The sequence below is a fragment of the Heptranchias perlo genome, chromosome 9, assembly GCF_035084215.1.
Source record: "Heptranchias perlo isolate sHepPer1 chromosome 9, sHepPer1.hap1, whole genome shotgun sequence".
Taxonomy (NCBI): Eukaryota; Metazoa; Chordata; class Chondrichthyes; order Hexanchiformes; family Hexanchidae; genus Heptranchias; species Heptranchias perlo.
The window spans coordinates 55131412-55157517 of NC_090333.1; the positions used below are offsets into that span (position 1 = coordinate 55131412).

Here is a 26106-nt window from a genome sequence, read left to right on the forward strand (position 1 = left end):
ACATCAACTCAAAATTTCAAAGAGGGAGCTCTTTATAAGTTACCAACAATTAAAATCAAGAAACTCTTTGCAAAGCAATGACATGAAGGATCCTGTGCTCTTGCTGTCAATAAGAAATAAACCATAAAATCATTTGAAGGAAACAGAATCTGCAACTGACTTATGATAATCTTTCATTTTGAAAGGCTGCTCTGGGATCTATGTTGGAATGAGCCTATACTGTCAAAGACAAACCAAGGCACTATACAATGGAAGGCATTTGTGAAATTGGAACTTGTCCTTGCTAAAGTTATTATTTGCATTTTTGCAAATTGTGGAGTCAACTATGAGTTTTGTGTGTTTTCTTAAACTACCAAAGCCAAGCGAAAGGCCAAGGCCCGTAGTACAGAACCCTAAAACTGAAAAACATTAAAAGATATTTCAGAAATAGTGATTAGGCAGCACCAGTGTTATGACTGCATGGTGTCAAGACATGGGATGAGACTTCAACGTTGCTTATATATCTTAACTGTTCGTTAATTGTATCCACGTGATTTATATCAATTAGTGTTAATTGAATTCAGGTGGTGGGTATCAATTGGGAACTCTCTTGTATCCATTTATAAAGAGAGCTGATGCAGGGTGTGGTGTGGGTGTAAGGGGGAATATCTCTGAATAAAGGCTTGGAAGCAACTGAAGATCAGGCTCCAGTATTCTATCCTTCACCACCTGGCTATCCAATTTGTAACACTTACCAATTTGTTGCAGATCTACATTTTAGTTACGAACAGCAGAGCAAACAAAATTATGAACAGCTGAGTCTGTTTTTATGCCAGAAAGTGTGAAGTTGGGTCCATTTCATGGGCTTTGCATGTATCTGCACCACCCTATCCGGGAGGCAGTCACCAGAGCAAGACATGGGGGGTGGAGAATGTAACCATAAGTCTGTTTTGCATGCCTTTCTCAAGAACACAACGTAACGAATCAGACACGTACTCGTTGATTGACAACCTAGGATAATGAGCAAAGTCTCAAAGACCACTGTGCAAGATTTGGTTGCAACAGCTTTGCATCAGGTACACTGGTTGCTACAATCAATCCTAGGATTCATATCGTTTGGAGCATGAATTCTGTCTCCAGCTAAATTATGAGAGCATTCAAGCTGCATTTAAGAACACAACTACACCCCTAAAACCAAAAAATGCAATTCACCTTGTGTTTGCCATAAGATTAATGCCCGCTGCCCCAGGTTTTGAAATCTGGCGGATCATGTTCAGCAACCGTTCATGTGTGGGATCCAGTTGCCGTATGAATTCAGGATCCTTGGCAACTTCGACAACCAGTGCCTCCATCCCTGCACGCAAAGCTACAACTGCAGCTGCTGCATAGTGAGGCATTTTCAGCTTTATCCTGAAAGGCACAAATTATATTTAGCATTTATCACAACCAATGTCAAATGGATCAGAGATATTTATTGCCCTGCAAAGGCCATCCTGGAATTAATGACAGCGGAACAAGAAAACCATATAACAGCAAATAACAATATGCATCGACCAATGGAAAACATGTCCTATTGCAGAACATTTAAATCCATATGATCAAAACTATTACTACTTGATAGCTTTTTTAAGCTGACTAAACTATAAGTAACAGTATTTGGGGAGAACACGGTTAATATATAGATGAATTACGTTACAAAAAAAGTCATAGTTGCCAAGATTAACATTTTTCCATCTCCAGCTGTTTCTCTGATAAGGTGGATATTTCATTACATACAGAGTAAACATCACCATCACCAATGCTCCAGGAAGCAGTAATTATTTACAGCACCCAAAAATCTCTGTATAGTGTACACACCAAACATGATTTTTTTTAAAAAAAGCTTTAAGTATAAGATTATGGAACCATGAAACGGTGACAAAACAAGCATATATACTTAGAAGAATGTTTTGAGTATCTTAATGAGAAGAGCCCTCCATATTGCAAACTATCTAGTATAACATATTGTATTCTTATTAGTAAGAAAAAACATTTTCATGGCCAGATGTCTGGCTCAGATATGAAACATCATTCCAGAGTGAGTGATTCATATAACACAGCCAAAATGCATAATACATCCAGATCATGAAAGTCTCTTATGGTACCATTTAATCACTAAAAACTTCATTTGTAGTAACAGAACAGGTTATTTGGACATTATGCTCATTACTACCCACGGTATTCTACCAGGATCAGTAACAATTTTAAGCCAAACACAATGAAATTTAAGCTAACAAGAATAATCAATCCAATATCACCTTTCAGGAACAGATAAGATCCAAAGGGGTGAGAAAAGCACGAACAAGGCTTCACTGGTTTTATCAGGAACCAATGAAATGGGCTGCATCACAAATTTTAAATTAGTGATTACGTAGTACTCCACCATACATTTTCATTATGTTACTCAACACTGCCAAATGTTATTTGGCAGTGTTGAGAAGGCATCAAGGGGTATGGGGAGAGAGCGGGAATATGGTATTGAGATAGAGGATCAGCCGTGATCATATTGAATGCGGAGCAGGCTCGAAGGGCCGAATGGCCTACTCCTGCTCCTATTTTCTATGTTATCATCTGGTTGAATTATCACAACTATATCATCTATAACTACTGTCCATCATCTTGGTTAGAGACAGAGCAATTGTAATTAATTCATGCACAACTGACAGATTAAAATGATTCTCAAGCACCAAACATACTTGGATATTAACCTACTACTGGAAAAAAGGAGAAGGATTGTGGAGCTTCAACCTTTCTTACCATTCATCCATCAAAATAATTACTCCATTTGCTGTCACCTTCTTTGAACCATAAAAGAGCAGTTGCAGTGGACTGACTAAAGTCATCGCCTTTGCAGATACAGCCCGAGTTCGGATCTGAGGAAAAATAGCCGGTCATCAATATCTCAGTAATTGGTCGAGCTGATGATTTATCACGACACACCTTTTTTTTTCAAAAAAAAAGTATTCATCAAGCTTATTAAATTTCAAAAAAATTAGGTGAGAATGTGCCTGAACAATGTTGCCCTGCCTAAGTTTCTCATGTAACAACAAATTAAAAACAGGCATGGAATGCAAAACTTTCCAAGCACCCAATTTGGAAATCAACTGATTTTTATATAGACCAATTGAACTCAAACTTGAAGCAACAAGGAATTAATTTAAATACTCTTTTAAAAATTCAACTTTATTCACATTCAGTACATCTTCATTTTGGAATACTTTGCACTTAACACTCCTAAAACATGTTCTGATTTAATTTTTTTTTGGGGGGGGTGGGGGAAAGAGGGACTGGGGATGGGTAGGCAGTACAAGAGGGAACATTTGCACTAAACAGCACCATAGAGAGTTGCAATTTGCTCTACTCAACACTATTTTAGATTTCCACCCCACTCCCGCAATTTCCTTCCTCAACATGCTGATTCACACTGGAGTACTGTGCCTCTGGTATCTCCACCAAGTACTTACTTGGAACATCGCAGCTAAGCCTGATCCTATTCTCATTTGGTTTTTATAATAATTCACGTTCCAGCAGGAATCACTGGATAGCGATCTGGAGCAAAAGGCCCATTTGATTTTTCCCTTAGATAACTGATCTCAGCTTGGCTGGGAGTTGGGACTCCACAATTGATCTCAGTGCCCCAAACTGAACAGAGTCCAGGAAACAAACCTGGGACCCACCTCTTCTGTATGGCTCAACCTCAAATGTCTTAACCTTATATTCTATTCAATAAGCAAAAGAGAATAGATGATTGATTTTACTCAATCTGAAAACCCTCTGAATCCAACAATTTAACAGTTACTGCATAGTACATGAATTTTGCACTTCAGTCGGCTGACCTGTCCCTTTGTAACTGATTTCAGCTGTAACAACTGTCCTGTTTTCCCTGAGGAACTAATGTAGTCTTAAAGGAAAGGGAGCATGACCATATGATCAAACTCAATATAGTTTCACCATTATATACACTGTTCAATTTTAGCTTTTTGTTGAATTATATCCAAACATATTTGAAAAAGAAATAGCATATGGGGGGGTGGCGGGGGGGTTGAAGAATAACAACAGAAATAGATTACAGATCCCACTGTATTTTTAAGTGGTCTCACAGTTTTAGCAGAAGGAACTCTGGGGAAAGTGGCAGAAAACAAATTAAGTGAAAAACTATGATCTGTGAGTCAAGATGTCTCAAATGGAAAACCTCTTTGGACATTGAGAAGTGTGCAGCTGTACATTACTCACCTTTTCCCCAAACACAAAGAAAGGGGAAGGATACTTTGTATCTTGGCTGCTGAAGGGACAATTGACAGAAGACTTATGAATAAGTGCATTGCGCCCCTCTGTGGTTAAGATCTTTCTTTTTTCCTTGTGATAGCAGACATTGGGATACAGTCCAAAGCAAAGAAGTGAGATAACCACATCAAGATTATTATCTGGTCCAGTATTGTTAAATACTTGTGTCATCAGGCACTCTGTTTCAAAGGAAAAGGAGAAAACATTGCTCAGTACTGAAAACATATTTAGAAACATTATATATTCCGTCTCGATTAACATCTGCTTCATAAGGAATAGGAGCAGAGGTCTGACTCAAGACAAACATTCCTAGTATGTAAACGGAAACAATCTATTCTAGCTCTGCATTGTCACAACTGCCATTTCAGAGTACAAGTCACATGTATGCACAGATATGCAGTAAACGAAATGCATGACTAACGCACATGGACTCCTGCACCACTTAGCCGTCCCTGACTGAGGGTGAGGAAAGTGTTCACTCAGATCTCGCCAATAGCGCTCTGTAATTGTCGAGACAACCATCAAAATCTAAGGCAAGAAATTGATTCCTACCACACATTGAACAAGTTAAATCACGTCATCAGGTTGATATATACCAACATTTTTTTTTAAATGTCTTTAGTAAGAGCATCATTTAGAATGAAAAAGAGCAGGAATAGTGTACATCACTTGAAATGCATCCTTTTATTTTATGTCAGTATTATAACATTAACAATGTACTTTTAAAACCTGCATAAACATACATCACATTTTAGATTTCACAAGATCAAACGGAGCAGTAAAACACAATTTTATTCATTTAACCTTACCTTCAGGGAAGCCAGAGTTGATAAGGATGTCCTTCAGCTGTACCTTAGCCTCCCACGTCATCCGCAAAGTTGCCATGTTTAACCTTTTATGATCACAAAACCGCATTTCTGCATCTTCCCCTCCCATCCTAATAAAAAATAATACAAAATACAAATGCCTTCATGATGAAGTTTACTTCAGTAACTCAGCAAGGTACTACGTTTATGCAAATACTGAACACCATCAGGATTGTACCTGCAACTAAAATTATCCAAAGTTTTCACAGAATCAAAAGCTACCTCCCGCTATAAAAATATTTAGCAATTAGATATGAATCCTTTTAACTGGTTAACAAATTAAATTGCCATAGAACTCATCTCATATAGAAAGGCATCTCAGAATGCTTTACAGGGCAGTGGACAAAGTGGACACCAAGCAGGGAGGAAAAGGTTCCGGGTGGGGGGGTGCGGAATTGTAGAAGCAAGGTCAAAGAAAAGAATTTTAGGTAAACTGGGAAAAAAAGGAAAGCAATCAGGCAGGGAGATTTAGAGAGCTCTAGAAAGAAGGTACATAGTGATGGAAAGAGTAACTACAAATGGTGAAGCTGAGGTAGAAGGAATGAAGAATAAACAACAAGGCGGGTGGGGGGGGGGCGGTGGCAGGGGGGCAAAGAGTTCTGAGCAGCTTGATTCAGAGCTCAGTGCTGGCACCGCTACTGTTTCCAATTTACATAAATGACCTGGATTCAGAAACTCAATTCAAAGTGGTCAAATTTACAGATAACAAACTAGGAGTGGCAGTGGAATCAGAAGAAACAGCACAGAAATTACAGAACAGGATATGTAAGTGGGCAGAACAATAGCAGACAAAATTTAATGTAGACAAGTATAAAGTGCAACACATAGCTAAGGATGAAGCTGAAAGAGACCTAGGAGTTTTAGTAGATTGAACAATAAACCTGTCCAACCAATGCAGAGCTGCAATTTAACAAAGCCAATAGGATATTGCATTACATAGCCAAAACAGTACAATATAAGTCCAAGGAGGTAATGACCAAATGTTATAGTGCTCTGATCCAAATGCACCTTTAATACTGTGCCCAGTTTCGGGGGCCAAGAAACATTGAAGTGCTGGAGACAGTGTAGAGAGGAGTCAGAAGGCTGACTGCTTGTGTGAGGAGTCTGAGTTATGAGGGTAGACTGGATAGACTTGGGCTTTTCAGTCATGAAAGGAAGTATCTGTGGAGTGATCTTAAGAGTTATATCAAATTGTTACAGGTAAAGAAAAAAGTTAACACAGATTGCTTTATATTAAACTGCGGAAGTAGAACTAGGGAACACAGGTTTACACTTCTAAAGGGCAATTTTTAGGATTGATATCAGGAAATTCTTCACAAAGAGTAATCAATGCGTGGAATAAACTTCCAGATAGAGTAGCAGAGGCAAAAAACCTGTAATCATTGAAAAAACAATTGGATGCTACAATGAGGATGGGCTGTTAGGATCTCTCTGGACGGATGAATTAAGAGGGACTGAATAATCACATGATCTTGTAAACCCATGTTGAAGGAGAGAAGGGAATAAGCAAGGATATCTGAAGGAGATCATGGACACTTGATGGGTCAGGTTTAAACAATATTCAACATGTTTTAAACTATGATCGAGTGAGTTAATTTTAATTATGCTAAATTTTAAGTTATGTACATTTAAAAAATGATTCAAAGCCAACAAATTAATACTCAATAAACATTTGCCTCCCTTAAACTGTTATTGGTTTTACAAAATGTGGCCATCATATTGAATGCCTTCTTATAAGTGAAAGTGAACACTATTACACTGCTTATTTTGTTACAATTTTAGCAGTGTGACCATGCCTTGCAGATGCTACCCCAACTCAAAAATTCCTCTATATGATGAGCAAACACATATTGTACTGGCAATGAAACCTTCTGGAAGGAGCAGTATTGCCTGGTAATTATAAAAGTCAGAGTATAAAAGTGACGAGCACAAAGCTCATCAAAAGAAGGTAAGTTTTAAAACAAATTCCAGCACCCTGCAGTAGCCATGTACATTAACAAGTGAGAAGGACTTGTGAGCCACTGCCAAAGGCTTTTAAAGGGACCCTGGAGTACCAACATACGCTCTAATTCGGAGATTCCCCAATTAAACGGCATAACATTTTTAAGATGAAGGCATCGTTTAATTCCTTTTCCTATGCACATGCAATCCTCTTAATTCAATTTTTTGGAACACAGGAATATCTTCAAAGGGGGTGCTCTTCTGAGGTTCGTGTGTGTGTGTGTGCGCGCATGCCAGATGCAGTTACAGCACATATACTGCAGCAGCTTTGCATCTGCTCTACAGTACACCTGACCTTAAGGCTCAATGATCTCACCTTGAGTACCCAAAGGAAGAGAGTTCTTTTTACCAGCATTGAAATCCCTCATCCTAATGGACACAAAAACTCACCAAAAATATAAACAAAACAAAAACAAAAAGGATTGTTTTTTACGCTTAATTACGTACAAGTTTTTAGTTCCTACTTTACAGAATTCAAGAAGCTATTTTAGATCTAGTATTGTGCAATGAGAAAGGGTTAATTAATAATCTTGTTGTAAAGGAGTCCTTAGGGAAGAGTGACCATAATATGATAGAGTTCTTAATTAAGTTTGAAAGTGATATAGTTCAATCCAAAACTAGGGTCTTAAATCTAAACAAAGGAAACTACGAAGGTTTGAGGTGCAAGTTGGCTGTTGTTGATTGGGGAACTACATTAAAAGGTATGACGGTAGACAGGCAACGGCTAGCATTTAAAGAATTAATACATAATTTGCAACAAATACATATTCCTTTAAGGCACAAAAACCCAACAGGAAGAGTGGTCTAACTGTGGCTGACAAAATAAATTAAAGATAGTATTAAATCAAAGTAAGAGGCATATAAAGTTGCCAGAAAATGGAGTAAGCATGAGGATTGGGAGCATTTTAGAATTCAGCAAAGGAGGACCAAGAAATTGATAAAGAAAGGGAAAATAGAATATGAGAGTAAACTAGCGAGAAACGTAAAAATGGACTGTAAAAGTTTCTACAGGTGTGTAAAAAGGAAAAGACTAGCGAAGGCAAATGTGGGTCCCTTACAGACAGAGTCAGGAGAATTTATAATGGGGAATAAGGAAACGGCAGAAAAATTAAACAAATACTTTGTGTCTGTCTTCACCGAAGACGACACAAAAAACCTCCCAGAAATACTAGCGAACCAAGGGTCTGGCGAGAATAAGGAACTGAAAGAAATTAGTATTAGTAAAAAAAAATAGTACTAGAGAAATTAATGGGACTGAAAGTCGATAAATCCCAACGACCTGATCTGCATCCCAGGGTTTTGAAAGAGGTGGCTATAGAGATAGTGGATGCATTGGTTGTCATCTTCCAAAATTCTATAGATTCTGGAACGGTTCCTGCAGATTGGAGGGTAGCAAATGCAACCCCACTATTTAAGAAAGGAGGGAGAGAGAAAACAGGGAACTACAGACCTGTTAGCCTGACATCTGTAGTAGGGAAAATGCTAGAATCTATTATAAAAGGATGTGATAACAGGACACTTAGAAAATAATAATAGGATTTGCCAGAGTTAACTTGGATTTATGAAAGGGAAATCATGTTTGACAAACCTATTGGAGTTCTTTGAGGATGTAACTAGCAGAATAGATATATCGCCGTTCCTTCATCGTCGTTGGGTCAAAATCCTGGAACTCCCTTCCTAACAGCACTGTGGGAGAACCTTCACCACACGGACTACAGCGGTTCAAGAAGGCGGCTCACCACCACCTTCTCAAGGGCAATTAGGGATGGGCAATAAATGATAGCCTCGCCAGCGACGCCCACATCCCATGAACGAATAAAAAAAAATAAGGGGGAACCAGTGGATGTGGTGTATTTGGATTTTCAGAAGGCTTTCGATAAGATCCCACAGATTGGTGAACAAAGTTAGAGCACATGGAACTGGGGGTAATACACTGGCATGGATTGAGAATTGGTTAACAGACAGAAAACAGAGAGTAAAAATAAACGGGTCTTTTTCAGGTTGGCAGACTGTGACTAGTGGGGTACCGCAGGGATCAGTGCTTGGGCCCGAGCTATTCACAATCTATATCAATGATTTGGATGAGGGGACCAAGTGTAATATTTCCATGTTTGCTGATGACAGAAAACTAGGTGGGAATGTGAGTTGTGAGGAGGATGCAAAGAAGCTTCAAGGGGATATAGACAGGCTAAATGAGTAGGCAAGAACATGGCAGATGGAATATAATGTGGAAAAATATGAAGTTATCCACTTTGGTAGGAAAAGCAGAAATGCAGAGTATTGGGAAATGTTGATGTTCAAAGGGACCTGGGTGTCCTTGTACGTAAGTCACTGAAAGCTAACAGCAAGCAATTAGGAAGGCAAGTGGTATGTTCGCCTTTATTACAAGAGGATTTGAGTACAGGAGTAAAGATGTCTTACTGCAATTATATAGGGCCTTGGTGAGACCGCACCTGGAGTATTGTGTACAATTTTGGTCTCTTCACCAAAGAAAGGAGATACTTGCCATAGAGGGAGTGCAACAAAGGTACACCAGACGGATTCCTGGGATGGCGGGATTGTCTTATGAGGAGAGATTGAGTAGACTAGGCCTGTATTCTCTAGAGTTTAGAAGAATAAGAGGTCATCTCATTGAAATATACAAAATTCCTACAGGGCTCGGCAGGGTACTTGCAAGGAGGATGTTTCCCCTGGCTGGGGAGTCTAGATCCAAAGGGTCAAAGGCTCAGAATAAGGGATAGGCCATTTAGGACTGAGATGAGGAGAAATTTCTTCACTCAGAGGGTGGTGAATCTTTGGAATTCTCTACCCCAGAGGGCTGTGGAGGCTCAGTCATGGAGTACATTCAAAACAGAGATCGATAGATTTCTAGATATTAAAGGCATCAAGGGATATGGGGATAGTGCAGGAAAATGGCGTTGAGGTAGAAGATCAGACATGATCTTGTTGAATGGCGGAACAGGCTCAAGGGGCCGGATGGCCGACTCCTGCTCCTATTTCTTATGTTCTTAAGCACTGTACAATAAAGTAAACATAATTTAGCAAGCATTTGTTTTCCAACTCATTTTCAGAATAATACCTTGCATCATCCCAGGCCTGGAAAACTGAAAGGAGAGCCACATGATCTGAAAATCTGGTTCCTGCAAAGTTCCTGTGCATGTATCCAAGACGCTTGCCTTCATTAACAAAAGGCTCTGGAAAACAAGTAGCAGCAGATATGGTGCACACTGCATCGCCAACACTGCAACAGATGAGAAAACCTTAATGACATTTCCATCAACAGCAATAGCTTTCCAACTCCATTCATAACTAAGACATCTATAAAAAATAGAATCACACAGCTGTTAAATTAGGTACATTCAGAACTATTCAAACAAAATTATAATAGGTGTTTCCATTGGCAGAAATCCCACAATACAATATGCACAGTTCTGTAGCATAATATTTTGTACATGACACAGCAATTAGAAATGCCCCTCAGCCCACCTAGGCCAACCCATCATCCATTGATTCTGATATTAAAATCATGTACTCCAAATCCAAATCTAACTAATTCTTGCTGAATTAGGGACAGGAGGGTGTGACTGCGAGTGAGACAGGTATGGGGATCCAGGAGGCAGCACTGCAGGAGCCTCAGCCTCTGCACTCGTCCAATAGACATCATCCTCACTAATCTACCTGTCGCAAATGCATCTGTCCATGACAGTATTGGTAGGAGTGACCACCGTATAGTCCTCGTGGAGACGAAGTCCCGTCTTCGCACTGAGGACAACATCCAATGTGTTGTGTGGCACTACCACCGTGCTAAATGGGATAGATTCAGAACAGATCTAGCAGCTCAAAACTGGGCATCCATGAGGCGCTGTGGGCCATCAGCAGCAGCAGAATTGTATTCCAGCACAATCTGTTACCTCATGGCCTGGCATATTCCTCACTCTACCATTACCAACAAGCCAGGGGTCAACCCTGGTTCAATGAGGAGTGTAGAAGAGCATGCCAGGAGCAGCACCAGGCGTACCTAAAAATGAGGTGCCAACCTGTTGAAGCTACAACTCAGGACTATGTGCATGCTAAACAGCGGAAGCAACATGCTCGAGACAGAGCTAAGCGATTTCACAACCAACGGATCAGATCAAAGCTCTGCAGTCCTGCCACATCCAGTCGTGAATGGTGGTGGACAATTAAACATCTAACGGGAGGAGAAGGCTCTGCAAAAATCCCCATCCTCAATGATGGCGGAGTCCAGCACGTGAGTGCAAAAGACAAGGCTGAAGCGTTTGCAACCATCTTCCGCCAGAAGTGCCGAGTGGATGATCCATCTCGGCCTCCTCCCGATATCCCCACCATCACAGAAGCCAGGCTTCAGCCAATTCGATTCACTCCACGTGATATCAAGAAACGGCTGAGTGCACTGGATACAGTAAAGGCTATGGGCCCCGACAACATCCCGGCTGTAGTGCTGAAGACTTGTGCTCCAGAACTATCTGCGCCTCTAGCCAAGCTGTTTCAGTACAGCTACAACACTGGCATCTACCCGACAATGTGGAAAATTGGCCAGGTATGTCCTGTCCACAAAAAGCAGGACAAATCCAATCTGGCCAATTACTGCCCCATCAGTCTACTCTCAATCATCAGCAAAGTGATGGAAGGTGTCGTCGACAATGCTATCAAGTGGCACTTACTCACTAATAACCTGCTCACCGATGCTCAGTTTGGGTTCCGCCAGGACCACTCGGCTCCAGACCTCATTACAGCCTTGGTCCAAACATGGACAAAAGAGCTGAATTCCAGAGGTGAGGTGAGAGTGACTGCCCTTGACATCAAGGCAGCATTTGGCCGAGTGTGGCACCAAGGAGCCCTAGTAAAATTGAAATCAATGGGAATCAGGGGGAAAACTCTCCAGTGGCTGGAGTCATACCTAGCACAAAGGAAGATGGTAGTGGTTGTTGGAGGCCAATCATCTCAGCCCCAGGACATTGCTGTAGAAGTTCCTCAAGGCAGTGTCCAAGGCCCAACCATCTTCAGCTGCTTCATCAATGACCTTCCCTCCATCATAAGGTCAGAAATGGGGATGTTCGCTGATGATTGCAGTGTTCAGTTCCATTCGCAACCCCTCAGACAACATCCAGGCTTGGGCTCATAAGTGGCAAGTAACATTCGCGCCAGAAAAGTGCCAGGCAATGACCATCTCCAACAAGTGAGAGTCTAACAACCTCCCCTTGACATTCAACGGCATTACCATCGCCGAATCCCCCACCATCAACATCCTGGGGGTCACCATTGACCAGAAACTTAACTGGACTAGCCATATAAATACTGTGGCTACAAGAGCAGGTCAGAGGCTGGATATTCTGCGGCGAGTGACTCACCTCCTGACTCCCCAAAGCCTTTCCACCATCTACAAGGCACAAGTCAGGAGTGTGAAGGAATACTCTCCACTTGCCTGGATGAGTGCAGCTCCAACAACACTCAAGAAGCTCAACACCATCCAGGACCAAGCAGCCCGCTTGATTGGCACCCCATCCACCACCCGAAACATTCACTCCCTTCACCACCGGCGCACAGTGGCTGCAATGTGTACCATTCACAGGATGCACTGCAGCAACTCGGCAAGGCTTCTTCGACAGCGCCTCCCAAACCCACGACCTCTACCACCTAGAAGGACAAGAGCAGCAGGTACATGGGAACAACACAACCTGCACGTTCCCCTCCAAGTCACACACCATCCCGACTTGGAAATATATTGCCGTTCCTTCATCGTCGCTGGGTCAAAATCCTGGAACTCCCTTCCTAACAGCACTGTGGGAGAACCTTCACCACACGGACTGCAGCGGGCGAGAAGGCGGCTCACCACCACCTTCTCAAGGGCAATTATGGATGGGCAATAAATGCCGGCCTCGCCAGCAACGCCCACATCCCATGAACGAATAAAAAAAATGTTCTTGCATCCCTTGTGGACGAGTGCAGGGACTGCAGGGAGGATGAGCAAACTGGCAATGGCAACGTGGTTCAGGGGACCATTCAAGTGGGGGGAGTAAAAAGGAATGTGGTTGTAGTCGGAGACAGTATAGAGGGATATATACTGTTCTCAGCAGCCAAGAGCGAGTGTCCCGAAGGCTGTGTTGCCTACCCGGTCGGTGCCAGGGTTAAGGACATCTCCTCAGGGCTGGAGAGAAACTTGGAGTGGGAGGGGGAGGATCCAGTTGTCGTGGTCCACGTAGGTACCAACGACTTAGGTAGGACTAAGAAAGAGATTCTGCTGAGGGAGTTTGAGCAGCTCAGGACTAAACTAAAAAGCAGAACCACAAAGGTGATAATCTCCGGATTATTACCTGAGCCACGAGCAAATTGGCACAAGGTAAATCGGATCAGAGAGATGAATGCGTGGCTCAAAGATTGGTGTGGGAGAAGTGGGTTTTGTTTCATGGGGCACTGGCACCAGTACTGGGGAAAGAGGGAGCTGTTCCGTTGGGACGGGCTTTACCTGAACCATGCTGGGACCAGTGTTCTGGCAAACCGAATAACTAGGGCGGTAAAGAAGGCTTTAAACTAAATAGAGGGGGGGGGGGGGGGGGGAGGGCTCAGGTGGGGCGAAGTTTAGGTTGATAAAGAGAAAAGACAAGGAAGTCGTACAGGAAAGTGATGGGGGTAATAATAAACAGAGTGTGTCAGGAAGGGACAGAGCGTACAAACATAAGAGTGCACTAGCAAATGGGGCTGGGGTAGGAAGGAATGGTAAAAAGACAAAATTAAATGTTCTTTATCTGAATCCGTGCAGCATTCGTAATTGGATGAATTGACAGCACAAATAGAAACAAATGGGTATGATCTCGTGGCCATTACAGAGACATGGTTGCAAGGTGACCAAGGTTAGAAGCTAAATATTCAGGGTTATTTAACATTTCGGAAGGATTGGAAAATAGGTAAAGATGGTGGGGTAGCTCTGTTAATAAAGGATGAAATTGGTATAATAGTGAGAAATGATCTTGGCTCAGAAGATCAAGATGTTGAATCAATTTGGGTGGAGGTAAGAAATAGCAAGGGAAAGAAATCACTGGTGGGAGTAGTATTTTGGCCCCCTAACAGTGGCTACACTGTAGGGCAAAATATAAATCAGGAAATAAGGGGGCTTGTAAAAAAGGTAATGCAATAATCATGGACGATTTTAACTTTCACATAGATTGGACAAATCAAATTGGCAAAAATAGCCCTGAGAGTGTATTAGGGACTGTTTCCTAGACCAATATGTCGGGGAACCAACCAGGGAACAGGCCATTTTGGATCTGGTAATGGGTAACGAAACAGGATTAATTAATGATCTCAAAGTAAAGGATCCCTTGGGAAGCAATGATCATAACGTGATGGAATTTCACATCCAGTTTGAGAGCGAGGATCTTGGGTCCGAAACTACTGTATTAAACTTAAATAGGGGCAATTATAAAGGAATGAGGGCGGAATTGGCTAAAGTGGACTGCGTAAACAGATTAGATGATATGATGGTGAACAAGCAGTGGCAAACATTTAAAAAGATATTTTATGACTCGCAACAAAAATATATCCCTGAGGAGGAAAGACTCCACAAAAAGGGTGAACCAACCATGGCTAACTAAGGAAGTAAAGGATAGTATCAGGTTAAAAGAGAAAGCATACAACATGGCAAGGATTACTGGTAAGCCCGAAGATTGGGAAAACTTTAAAAACCAGCAAAGGATGACTAAAAGAATAAAAAATAGGAAGAAAATAAATTATGAGAGTAAACTAGCAAGAAATATAAAAATGGACAGTAAAAGCTTCTACAGTATATAAAAAGGAAGAGGGTAGCTAAAGTAAACATTGGTCTCCTAGAGGATGAGACTGGGGAAATAATAATGGAAAACAAGGAAATGGTAGAGGAATTGCACAGATATTTTGTATCCATCTTCACAGTGGAAGACATAATAACATACCAATAATAGTAGAAAATCAAGGGGCAAAGGGGAAGGAGGAACTGAAAACAATCACTATCACTAGAGAAAAAGTACCAGCTAAACTAATGGGTCTAAAGGCTGACAATTCCCCTGGACCTGATGGCTTGAATCCGAGGGTCTTAAAGGAAGTGGCTACAGAGATAGTGGATGCATTGTTGTAATCTTCCAGAATTCACTAGATTCTGGAAAGGTCCCAGCGGATTGGAAAATCGCAAACGTAACACCCCTATTCAAGAAGGGAGTGAGACAGAAAGCAGGTAACTATAGACCAGTTAGCCTAACATCTGTCATTGGGAAAATGCTAGAATCCATTAGTAAGGAAGTAGTAGCAGGACATTTGGAGACTCATGATAAAACCATGTTGACTCTCTTTGATTGTATGAAGGGGAAATGGTGTCTGACAAATTTATTAGAGTTCTTTGAGGAAGTAATGGGAAGAGTGGATAAAGGGGAACCAATAGATGCAGTATATTTGGATTTCCAAAAGGCATTCGATAAGGTGCCACATAAAAGATTACTGCACAAGATAAGAGCTCATGGTGTTGGGGTAATATACTGGCATGGATAGAGGATTGGCTAACTAACAGAAAACAAAGAGTCGGGATAAAAGGGTTATTTTCAAAATGGCAATCTGTAACTAGTGGGGTGCCGCAGGGCTCAGTGCTGGGGCCTCAACTATTTACAATAAAAATCAATGACTTGGATGAAGAAACAGAGTGTCTTGTGGCCAAATTTGCTGATGATACAAAGATAGGTGGAAAAGCAAGTTGCGATGAGGACACAAAGTGTCTGCAAAGAGATATTGACAGGTTAAGCGAATGGGCAAAAATTTGGCAGATGGAATATAATGTGGGAAAATGTGAAGTCATCCACTTTGGGAGGAAAAATAAAAAAGCAAAATACTATTTGAATGGAGAAATACTACAAAATGATGCAGTACAGAAGGATCTGGGTGTCCTCGTACATGAAACACAAAAAGTCAACATACAGGTGCAGCAGGTAATCCGGAAGGCAAACGGAATATTGGCCTTTATTTCTAGGGCGATGAAGTATAAAAGCAGGGTAGTCATGCTACAACTGTACAGGGTGCTGGTGAGACCACACCTGGAGTACTGCATACAGTTCTGGTGCCCTTATTTAAGGAAGGACATACTTTCATTGGAGGCAGTTCAGAGAAGGCTCACTAGGTTGATTCCGAGTATGGAAGGGTTGTCTTATGAGGAAAGATTGAACAGGTTGGGTCTATACTCATTGGAGTTTAGAAGAATGAGGGGAGATCTTATTGAAACATACAAGATTCTGAGGGGACTCGATAGGGTAGATGCTGAGAGGATGTTACCCCTCATGTGGGAATCTAAAACTAGGGGGCATAGTCTCAGAATAAGACGTTGCCCGTTTAAGACGGAAATGAGGAGGAATTTCTTCTCCCAGAGGGTCGTGAATATTTGGAATTCTTTATCCCAAAAAGCTGTGGAGGCTGAGTCATTGAATACATTCAAGGTTGAGTTAGACAAATTTTTGATCAGCAAGGGTGTCAAAGGACATGGGGAAAAGGCGGGAAAGTGGAGTTGAGGTAATAATCAGATCAGCCATGATCTCATTGAATGGCGGAGCAGGCTCGAGGGGCCGAATGGCCTACTCCTGCTCCTGCTCCTATCTCTTATGGTCTTATAGCAATCTGTCTATTTACTACTGAATGGGAATTTACTTCATAAATTAAATCTTATGTGTGAAGAGTTTTCTCTTGAGTTAAACTCAAGGATTGTGGAGTCCTTAGGTAAATCCCTGAATTTTCTTGATTTTACGCAAAATGTTTTTGTCATTTAAAAATTTTTTCATGTTCCTACATCAATCAATTCCCGGTAAAAGCAGATTTAGTTTACTTACCCTTCTATGGTTAATTTTTGTATTGGTGCTTTACGCTCACAACTTTTTACCCTGGATGTACCTAGACTTGTCTCCATGTCAAATCATGCTCCCACAGCCCCGTGTAACCCCTCCCCCTCTGGCTAGCTGACAGGAGGCATGAGGGACCATATGGGTATGATATAATTTGTTTCTCCCATGCTGATGTCTTTCTGCTAGGACATTATTTAGTTCTCTCAGTCCCAATCTACTTACACAGCTTCCCCCTCCACTTTGCTGTACATTAATGGCCAATAAATACTGTCATTCTCTCATGTTCAATATTTTGACATTTGGAGCCATTTTTGTTGCCTTCTTTCAATTTACACAGGATTATGATTGGAATCTTAGAATGTCAACATTATAATTATATTAGAAATCAATTTAATCCAAAATTATAGAATGGCTAGACTATGTGGAGCAGACTGCATGACATTCTGCCTTTACATCAAATATGCACCCATATGAAGCTTTCTTTGAATTAACTTGAGTTCACACAACAAAGAGAAATTTAGTGGGGATCATGGGGTAAGATACAGACACATGTACACATCACAGTTGAAATGTATGAGCCTTAGGTTAATATAACATTGTAAATCCCATGACACCAAGGCACCACTCTAGTTGTTTTTATTTTGTGACAGCAAGGAGGGTCTCCACATGTTAGAAATATATCAGGGACTTTTGTATGGGGGAAGTCAAGATGCCTCAGTTTGGGTCTGCCTCAAAATCTCTGAGCTCTCGAAATAAGTTTAACTTTCAGAAATTACTCAATCACTATGCGAATAAGTATGGATGCTGGGAATTTTTAAGTCAGGAAGAGGGCGTTACTATCTCCAATCATTCCTATAGGTACTATGGATACTGGATAAGATCTTAAAAGACAGGTGTCCCAACAATTATCCTACTTTGATAATGTGGAGTATAATGAAAGCAGAATAAGGCCATTAGTACAAAACTGACAGAAAAAGAAGCCAGTTATTAATACAATACACACTACTGGTTCATCCAACAAGTCACCTATTTCACATTTCCTCCATGTATCTTAAATGATTTACGCAACAGGTGGAGGGCATTTCATGAAGTCTACATCATAAATATGCATCTTCTGTTCTAAATTTAAGTCCTAGGACCAGAGAAGTATTAGAACAGTTATTAGTTGATTGAATATGATCCTTTCCCAGTAATTCACACTGTCATTCTCTTTGTTTTGACTTACTGAAATATGCAGCCCATGATCATCATCTTGCCAAGACGTGGTTCAATAGGAAGTCTGGCCAAGATACGGCCCAGAGGGGTCAGTTCATCGTTAGTATCTAAAGCATCAAGTTCTGAGAAAGAAGAGAACAAGTTTAAATGTCCCTGGTTTATTAAGCTAGTACATTCTGTTACAGATAAAGAAATTGCTTTTGGAGTCCAGGCATCATAAATGATCTACTCAGAAGAGTCTTCTTTGATACGAAACTCAGATCAACAATTTAGGATTCCAGTTTTGCGGTGGAAACAGAAAGTTTAGGACCATGAACCAGCTATTTACTGTCGCACATTTGCGCAGTTATGAAATAGATTGCTTCAGTTAAATGCAGCTGCTTGTCACAGATACCATTTTTGAAAGCCAAGTGTAAAGTTGAAAATAATTTGCTTCTAAAATTGTGTTTTCAAGATTTTAATGACTTCCCCATTTCTCTGAATAATTTTATTATTAAAACTTATATTTAATTGTCCACGTTAGAATAAGTTATATTTCATCAATTATAAACCATGCCTTTACACAAAGTAAAAAGGACTTTTGTATCTTGGTACATTATTGCAATTTGTATTTATAGGTTGTTCATTTTCATACTTTGCACTGCACTCAAAGGCTGAAGAAACTTTTACTCTGGATGACAAAGAACTCATCCAGTGCTGATCAATCAAATTCCATCACCCATTTAGGAATTCAATGCTGCAACATTAAGGGAAAGCCTGATGATCGTATTTTTAAAAAATTATGGAACCTTGCAATTTAAAGAGTTTTGAGAACACACTCTAGTTAATGAGTCTTAATTTCTTTCTATTATTTCTTATACATTAAGGTGATGTTAAAAAGTTGCACAATCTTTCTACATAAAATTAAACAGTAATTTAGTGTAAGATACCTTAGTCTCTTGGGGATAACTACAGTTTTTACAAAAGTACACGACCATTTTTTTTTAAAAAAAGGAGCTATACAACCAAATAACTAGGAGTCACCTCGCAAGGTGTGTTCTGCCTCAATAACTGCATCCAATGGTGGGGGTTCAATAGCTTTCGCCAGGAATGGTCCAATTCCTCCCAGACGAAGAAGTTTGATGCTCAGAGCAACTTCATGAAGAGGTGTGCGGAATATCTCTGGAGTCATGTGTGTTTCAAGTCTGAGAATAGGCAAAGATAGGTTGTTAATGAAATGACACTTCAGAATATTTACACAATTCAGGAATTTATTGTTTTCCTGTAACAATTTTATAATTAACTCTGCAAATTTGAAACATATTTCAAAAAACTTGAACTTGATTACAAATCTACCAAAGACGGCAGTTCAGTGACTTGTATTGCAAGGCAAACTAGTTAAACACAATATATATGCTCGTGTTGAACTTTAAACATCAATTACATCATTCATACCTTTCAAATCGTGCCCTGCTACAGAGATGGAAGCAGAAGCCAGGTAGGACACGTCCTGCTCTACCCCGTCGTTGTTCCAAATTGGTCTTAGAAGCCCATACTGTGGCGTAGTTAGTCATGTTGTTGTGAGATGTAAACAGTTTTACTTTTTGTCTGAAAAATAAATTCAAATAAAGCAGTCAATAGAGTCCAACAGTTAACATCATACTATTACTCTGGAAGTGGGGCAAAGGCATGATGCAATCTCTATTGCTTGAGAGATACACATCAATTACACAAATACTGTGCTATCAATTGGCCCAATGCGAACAGACTGTGAATCACTGGACAGCTGCTTATAAATTCTTCACACACTGCAAGCAAATTATCCTGTGATATTGTGTGTATATCCTACACACCAGCATTTTAAGTAACATTATATATTAAAAACATGGGTCACATCTGAAGGTCTTTCAATGCTGAATTATCATGTAATATTACATCAGTTGTACTATATTTTGCTCCAGTGAATTAGTGTGCAGTTCCAGCACAAAGCCACTGAGTGGCAGCGGAGCAAGCTCTTCACTTATCTTGTGCCCTCAACACAAGGTAACTTGTGTTAAGTATAATAATGTTCTACATTAAATAGATTGAAATGTAAAGGGATTAAAGAAAGTAAGAACTAGCATTTATATAATGCCTTTCACGTCCTCAGAAGTCTCAAGGCGTTTCACAGCCAATGCAGCACTTTCAAAGTGCGGTCACTGTTTTGTTGGCCTATGCGGCAGCCAATTTGCACACAGCAAGGTTCCACAAACAGCAATGTGACAATTAGTTAGTCTGCTGAGGGATAAATGTAGGCCAAGACCGGGAGAACGTCCCTACTCTATTTTGAATTGTTCCGTGGGATCTTTTACATCTACCTGAGCAGGGAGACAAGGACCCCGATATTACCAAGGAGGCGGGTTGGCAGCGGGGGCTCGACTGGGCACGTGGGTAACCTGCCTAGTAAAGTCGGTGGGTTCCCCATGCGATCGCGAGTAAATTGAAGCCAATTACTTGGGTTCCGGGTTTCCCATTGGAAACTTGCGCAGTGGGCGGACTGCGTACCCACATCGCAGGCTGTCAGCTGGAGGAGCCCTATTTAAAGGGGCAGTCCTCCAATGCTGCTCCTGCAGCAAACAGCCAAAATTAGAGCATGGAGCAGCCCAGGGGAAAGACTGCTCCCAGGTTAAATGATGCCTCACTCCAGGTCTTACTGGATGGGGTGAGGAGGAGGAGGGAGATCTTCTACCCGGCGGACGGGAGGAAGTGGCCTGCCTCTGCCACCAAGAAGGCCTGGTTCGAGGTGGCAGAGGAGGTCAGCAGCACCAGCAACATCTCCTGCACCTGGATACAGTGCAGGAAGCGCTTCAATGACCTAACTAGGTCAGCCAAAGTGAGCACACTTAACTCATTCTCCTACACTCTGTCTTCCACAACACCGCCCCCACCCCACCACTCCTTCTGCACTGCCAACACTACTCTATCACATCAATCCTCACACCCACTCAAACCTCATCCTCAACTGACCTGCACTGCCTCACCTCCCCAGTACTCATCCCACCACTACCACTCAACCCAATCCTCATACAATCTCATGGCTCTGTCTCATACTCACCCTCTGATGCATCTCTTTCACGGTCACCCTCACCCAACCTGCCACTACTTCTGCTGCAGCCACAAGGGATGCATCACATATGAGTAGTAGGAAGCGTAAGGCAAAGGTTTCGTGAGCACAAAGGGGATGCACAAGGTTGTTTGATGGTTTGTCATGTTTTTTTATTTATAATTGGTCTTGGTTCAACTCACATTAAATATTATATTGTCACCACTACTGCCACCTCTTGGCCATTCTTGACTGGCTTGTGCAATAAGTCCCTTTCACGAGGTTCTCCATGAACACCCACACTTGATGCCACCCATTGGTCACCCTACAGTGGGTGTATGTGTAGTTGCATGACTATTTTGTGCAGGTGCCCGTGGCGCAGCATTGTGTTGTGGAGCTCCACGTGGTGGAGGTGGACGGCGTGCCTGGTGATGTTGCTCGTCCTCAGGTGAAGTGATGAATGCAGCCATGGCATTCCCCCTCCTCCACCATCCTGATGGTGTGAGTTTAAGGGGATCCGCAAAGTAGGTAAATGTGTTTGCACAGCAGAATTTAAGGTGTAAATTAATAATTTTGAGTGGAAAGACAAAGGTTCTGCAGCCAAAACTTTGTCTGAAGTGACAGAATGCCCTTCTGCAATAAATGAGGTTTCCCCCCCAACTGTCAAAAAAATCCTTTGCATCTCCCACTGGCTGCTGACTGAAACACGTTTGCTCCAACAGGAAGTGTTTTCCACAGCACAGGAAACACACTGAGGATCCATGAAAGTTGCACCCCTGCCAAAATCTCCTGTCAATGAGGTCGGTCAAGTACCTCAACTAGGTAAGTAAGTACTTAAATTGTCATCCCGCCGGCTTTAATTGCCGGTGGGAGTCCCGCATGCGGGACCTGCGCGCGCACCCGAACGCGTCATTGGGGAGCCTGGAAGTGGACGGGTTGGAGCCGGGCTCCGGATCCGCTCCAGGATTCCCCGATTTTACACACCCGCTCGGCCATCCTAAAATCGACCCCAAGGTCTCAATTCAATATCTCATCTGAAAGACGTCACATCCAACAATGCTCGCTCAGTACTGCACTGAAGTGTCAACCTAGATTATGTACTCAAGTCATAAAGTGGGACTTGAATCCATAACATTCTGCCTCCCAGGCAAGAGTGTTACCACTGAGCCAAGGCTGACAATACAACATTGTTTACCCGAACAGGGACTTGCACCCTAGGATTCAGATCATTGCTGTTACTGTTTACTTAAAAGTCTGATGCTCTACTGATTCAGCTATCCAGGTTCTAAATAAAAGCATTAATCATTGTTGTTGGAAAACTTAACCAAATTCACTCACTGAAAAATGCATCAGCTACAAATATCCACACATGGTGCCGCAACGGCCTGACCTGTCATACCACACACATTATATTCTCTTCGTTGGCTTCTCCTACAGCCCCACTGATAGCCTTTCATTCACTGTCCCCCTCTAAAATGGTCCCCCCACCCTTTCTTCTTTGCAAACCGTTGTCACAACCCCCCACATAAGTAGTCAATTCCCTGACAGAGAAACTTTCGACCTCCTGTCTGATCCTGCACCTTATCCTTGGCCCCAGCTGCAGCCCTGTTGACACCTGCTGCAGAACAACGCTTTTGGCATTTGGCAATGTAGCTCAATCTCTCCCACTCCCATGATACTGGACTCGCACCTCTCCCCAGACCCGCAGGGAAATGGAAGTGAAACCTGACAAATGCCACGCAGAAACTTTACTGGCTGGAACCCACCCCACCTCTCCCTTCCCCAAAGCTGAAACTCGTGGCCGATAATACCTTCCCCCTCATGGAAAAGCTGCTAATACAGGATACCAAAGTTTTGTTGGCTGTCTGGGCTTGGCCATCTTATCAAGGTCGATCTAGTCTTCTTTGAGGTAACCCCAACCCTCCACTCCTGCTGTAATCACAGTCATTTCCTGCAATCAGATAATGTAAAGGGAGTTGAGCCCCTCCCTTATAATGAGATAAAAATCCAGGCCTAGGGAAGGGTAGATCACCATAATCCTCTCCAACTCTCAGATAAAAATGCAGCCTTTGTGGAGGGAAATGATCTCCCCTTCCCCCACTAAGATATTCCCACCCCAGAAGGGTAAATTACCAGGCCCTTCTCACTCCCCACAGAGGTGGTTTCCTTGCCATTGCCCCATCTCCCTCATGTTCTCCCCTCATCGCCCCCTTTCCTTCCATCAGTCCCCTCCCTTTCCCCCGCCCTCTAACCCTGGTTGACCTGAATAATGCACTTGGCCTTGACTGCTCATGTGCAATTCCGTGGAGATCAACTAGTAGTAATAATATTCTTAGTTTCAGCTTGGTTCAGTGGCAACACACTGACCTCTGAATCAGAAAGTTATGGTTTCAAGCTCTACTGAAGGACTTGAGTACATAATCTAGGCATGACACTTCAAAGCAGTACTGAGGGACTGCTGCATTTTCAAAGGCGGCATCTTTTGGATGAGATGTTAAACTGAGGCCCCGGTTGCCTGTTCAGGTGGACATAAAAAAACCCATGGCACTATTCGAAGAGTAGCAGGGGAGTTCTTCCAGTGTCCTGGCCAATATTTATCCTCAACCAACACCACCAAAACAAATTAAATGGTCATTATCTCATAGCTGATTGTGGGATTTTGCCGTGTATAAATTGACTGCTCTATTTGCCTACTTCTAAAATAATCCATTGGCTGCGAAGCACGTTGGGACATCCTGAAACATGAAAGATGCTATATAAATGCAAGCTTGTTCATTTCATTAAAAATTTTAACAAGTATATACAATTCTAAACCACAATTTCCTCAAAAATCAAGGTGCGAAGATGATTACTCACTTGCACGAATCAATGACGTAAACCACATCATTAATGGTAATACTGGTTTCTGCGATGTTTGTGGCCAAGATAACCTGGCAATAAAGCATACATAATTAAAACAAAGTGCACTGTTCATATGTAACAACTTTGTACAACTTACTGGTTAGTCCTGATCACAAAATTACAGTCTGCTCAACATTCCTTGAAAAGGATACAGGCAAGGTTTCATCTACTTTGCAGATCTCACAGGCAGATCACTCGGTATTGGCTAGCATCCGGAATGCATACCAATCCCTTGTTCAAATTTTGGAAGGGGTGGGACGAAGTGCATTAGATTAAATATAATTCTTTGCCCCAGAGTTATTCTCTTCATTTTTAAAAAGGCGTTTGCACGCCATATATCACCCCATTCATGAAATACCAGCTGCAGCTTGCACCACCTACATCATCAATTTCTAACAAATGTTACTATGAAAAAGACCGGCACAATCACAAATTGCCAGGTTAAAAGACATACAGGGGACCTTGTGTTCCTCACCCCCACCATTCAAAAGCTACAGCAATATGGCGTCACATTTTAGCGGCGGTACTCAAAATACTATTATACTGCCAACTAATAAGAGCTGAGTAATATTTTTTCCACTTTAAATTCACACTTGGCTCTAAATTATAATTTACTATCTAACCTTTCTGACTCCTGGTGCCACAGGATCAAACACTCTGCGCTGTTCTTCCCTTGGAATCTGAGAATGCAATGGCAGAATTCTGTATCTATGGCTTCCTGTTAAGTAAAAGAAGATTTTAGTATTTATTTCACAATAAAACAGTACTGTAAATTAAGGAGGAAATGACCTGCAGATTGTATCAATAACACTGAAAACAAGTCTGGTGATCTTCAGTTTTTTTAATATATTAATGTAAAGGTTTTGTAGGCTTACAAATACCATTAATTTAATGGTTCATTCAATGTGTGAAGGCCTAAAGTCAAGCACTGGAAACTTATTTGGTTTGCAGAGTTTCAATTTCTTAAGTGGTTACTGTTTTTAGTTATTTTATACCAGAGGGGAGTTTTCTGGACACACACTTGACTTCCGTAGGGAATCATACATCTGGATGATTTAGCATAACAAAATTCCCAACTATACCAGGAAGTCAATCAGGTTAGCCAGCATTGAAAGTTATTCTTGCCATCTGTAATCCCAGCTTTAAAAAAAAGTATATATAATTTGCAGAAAAAAATATAAGCAAGCTTCTAACTTTACTTCACACCCCTCTAGATTTTATGAACATTCCAGCACTGAACTGAAATTAAAACAAACAAATGTGGCTAATGTCCTGTAATTTTCAGATCAAATAATATGAACATCAAGGGCCCGATTTTACCAGGGGTGCGGGTTGGCAGCGGGTGGTCGGGCGGGCTCGAGGAAAACGCGCCGGCCAAATTGAGTGCGTTGCGCACGCGATCGCGGGATGATTGATGTGATTAGCCGGCAGTTACGGGTTCCGCGCTTCTCAGCTGCGTGCCGGCGGCCTGCGCATGCGCATTGACGTCTGAGCGATGGTTGCGCTCTATTTAAAGGGGCAGTCCACCAAAGCCCCTCCAGCCACAAACTACACTCCATCAAGGATGGAGGAGCACAGGGGTAAGGCTGCTCCCCGTTTCACGGACCACGCCCTCCAGGTGCTGCTGGACGGGGTCCGCATGAGGAGGGAGACGCTGTTCCCCACGGATGGAAGGAGGTGCCCTGCCAGCGCCACCAAGAGGGCATGGGAGGAGGTGGCCGCGGAGGTCACAAGCAGGGGAAACACCACCCGCACTTGGATTCAGTGCCGCAAGAGATTCAATGACCTCACCAGGTCCGGAAAAGTGAGTTCACTAACGCATTCTGCATCACTCCGTCTTCCACATCACCTCAAACACCTCACAACCCCATCTCCACTGACAGTACTGCGCTCC

The 26106-nt window shown here is 41.9% G+C and overlaps 1 protein-coding gene across 5 annotated transcripts in view; it reads right to left on the bottom strand.

Moving 5' to 3' along the window:
• dhx9 (DEAH (Asp-Glu-Ala-His) box helicase 9) overlaps window positions 1-26106 on the bottom strand; it is a 65448-nt gene that overhangs the window by 3230 nt on the left and 36112 nt on the right. For all 5 annotated transcript variants that reach the window (XM_067990473.1, XM_067990472.1, XM_067990474.1 and 2 more), the window contains 10 exons: window positions 24836-24930; window positions 24168-24241; window positions 19685-19837; window positions 19274-19434; window positions 18261-18372; window positions 10249-10410; window positions 5112-5239; window positions 4252-4481; window positions 2776-2891; window positions 1192-1389 (listed from right to left, as the gene is read on the bottom strand). In XM_067990473.1, the coding sequence (XP_067846574.1) occupies window positions 1192-1389; window positions 2776-2891; window positions 4252-4481; window positions 5112-5239; window positions 10249-10410; window positions 18261-18372; window positions 19274-19434; window positions 19685-19837; window positions 24168-24241; window positions 24836-24930 (1429 nt within the window). The remainder of the gene's footprint in view (window positions 1-1191; window positions 1390-2775; window positions 2892-4251; window positions 4482-5111; window positions 5240-10248; window positions 10411-18260; window positions 18373-19273; window positions 19435-19684; window positions 19838-24167; window positions 24242-24835; window positions 24931-26106) is intronic.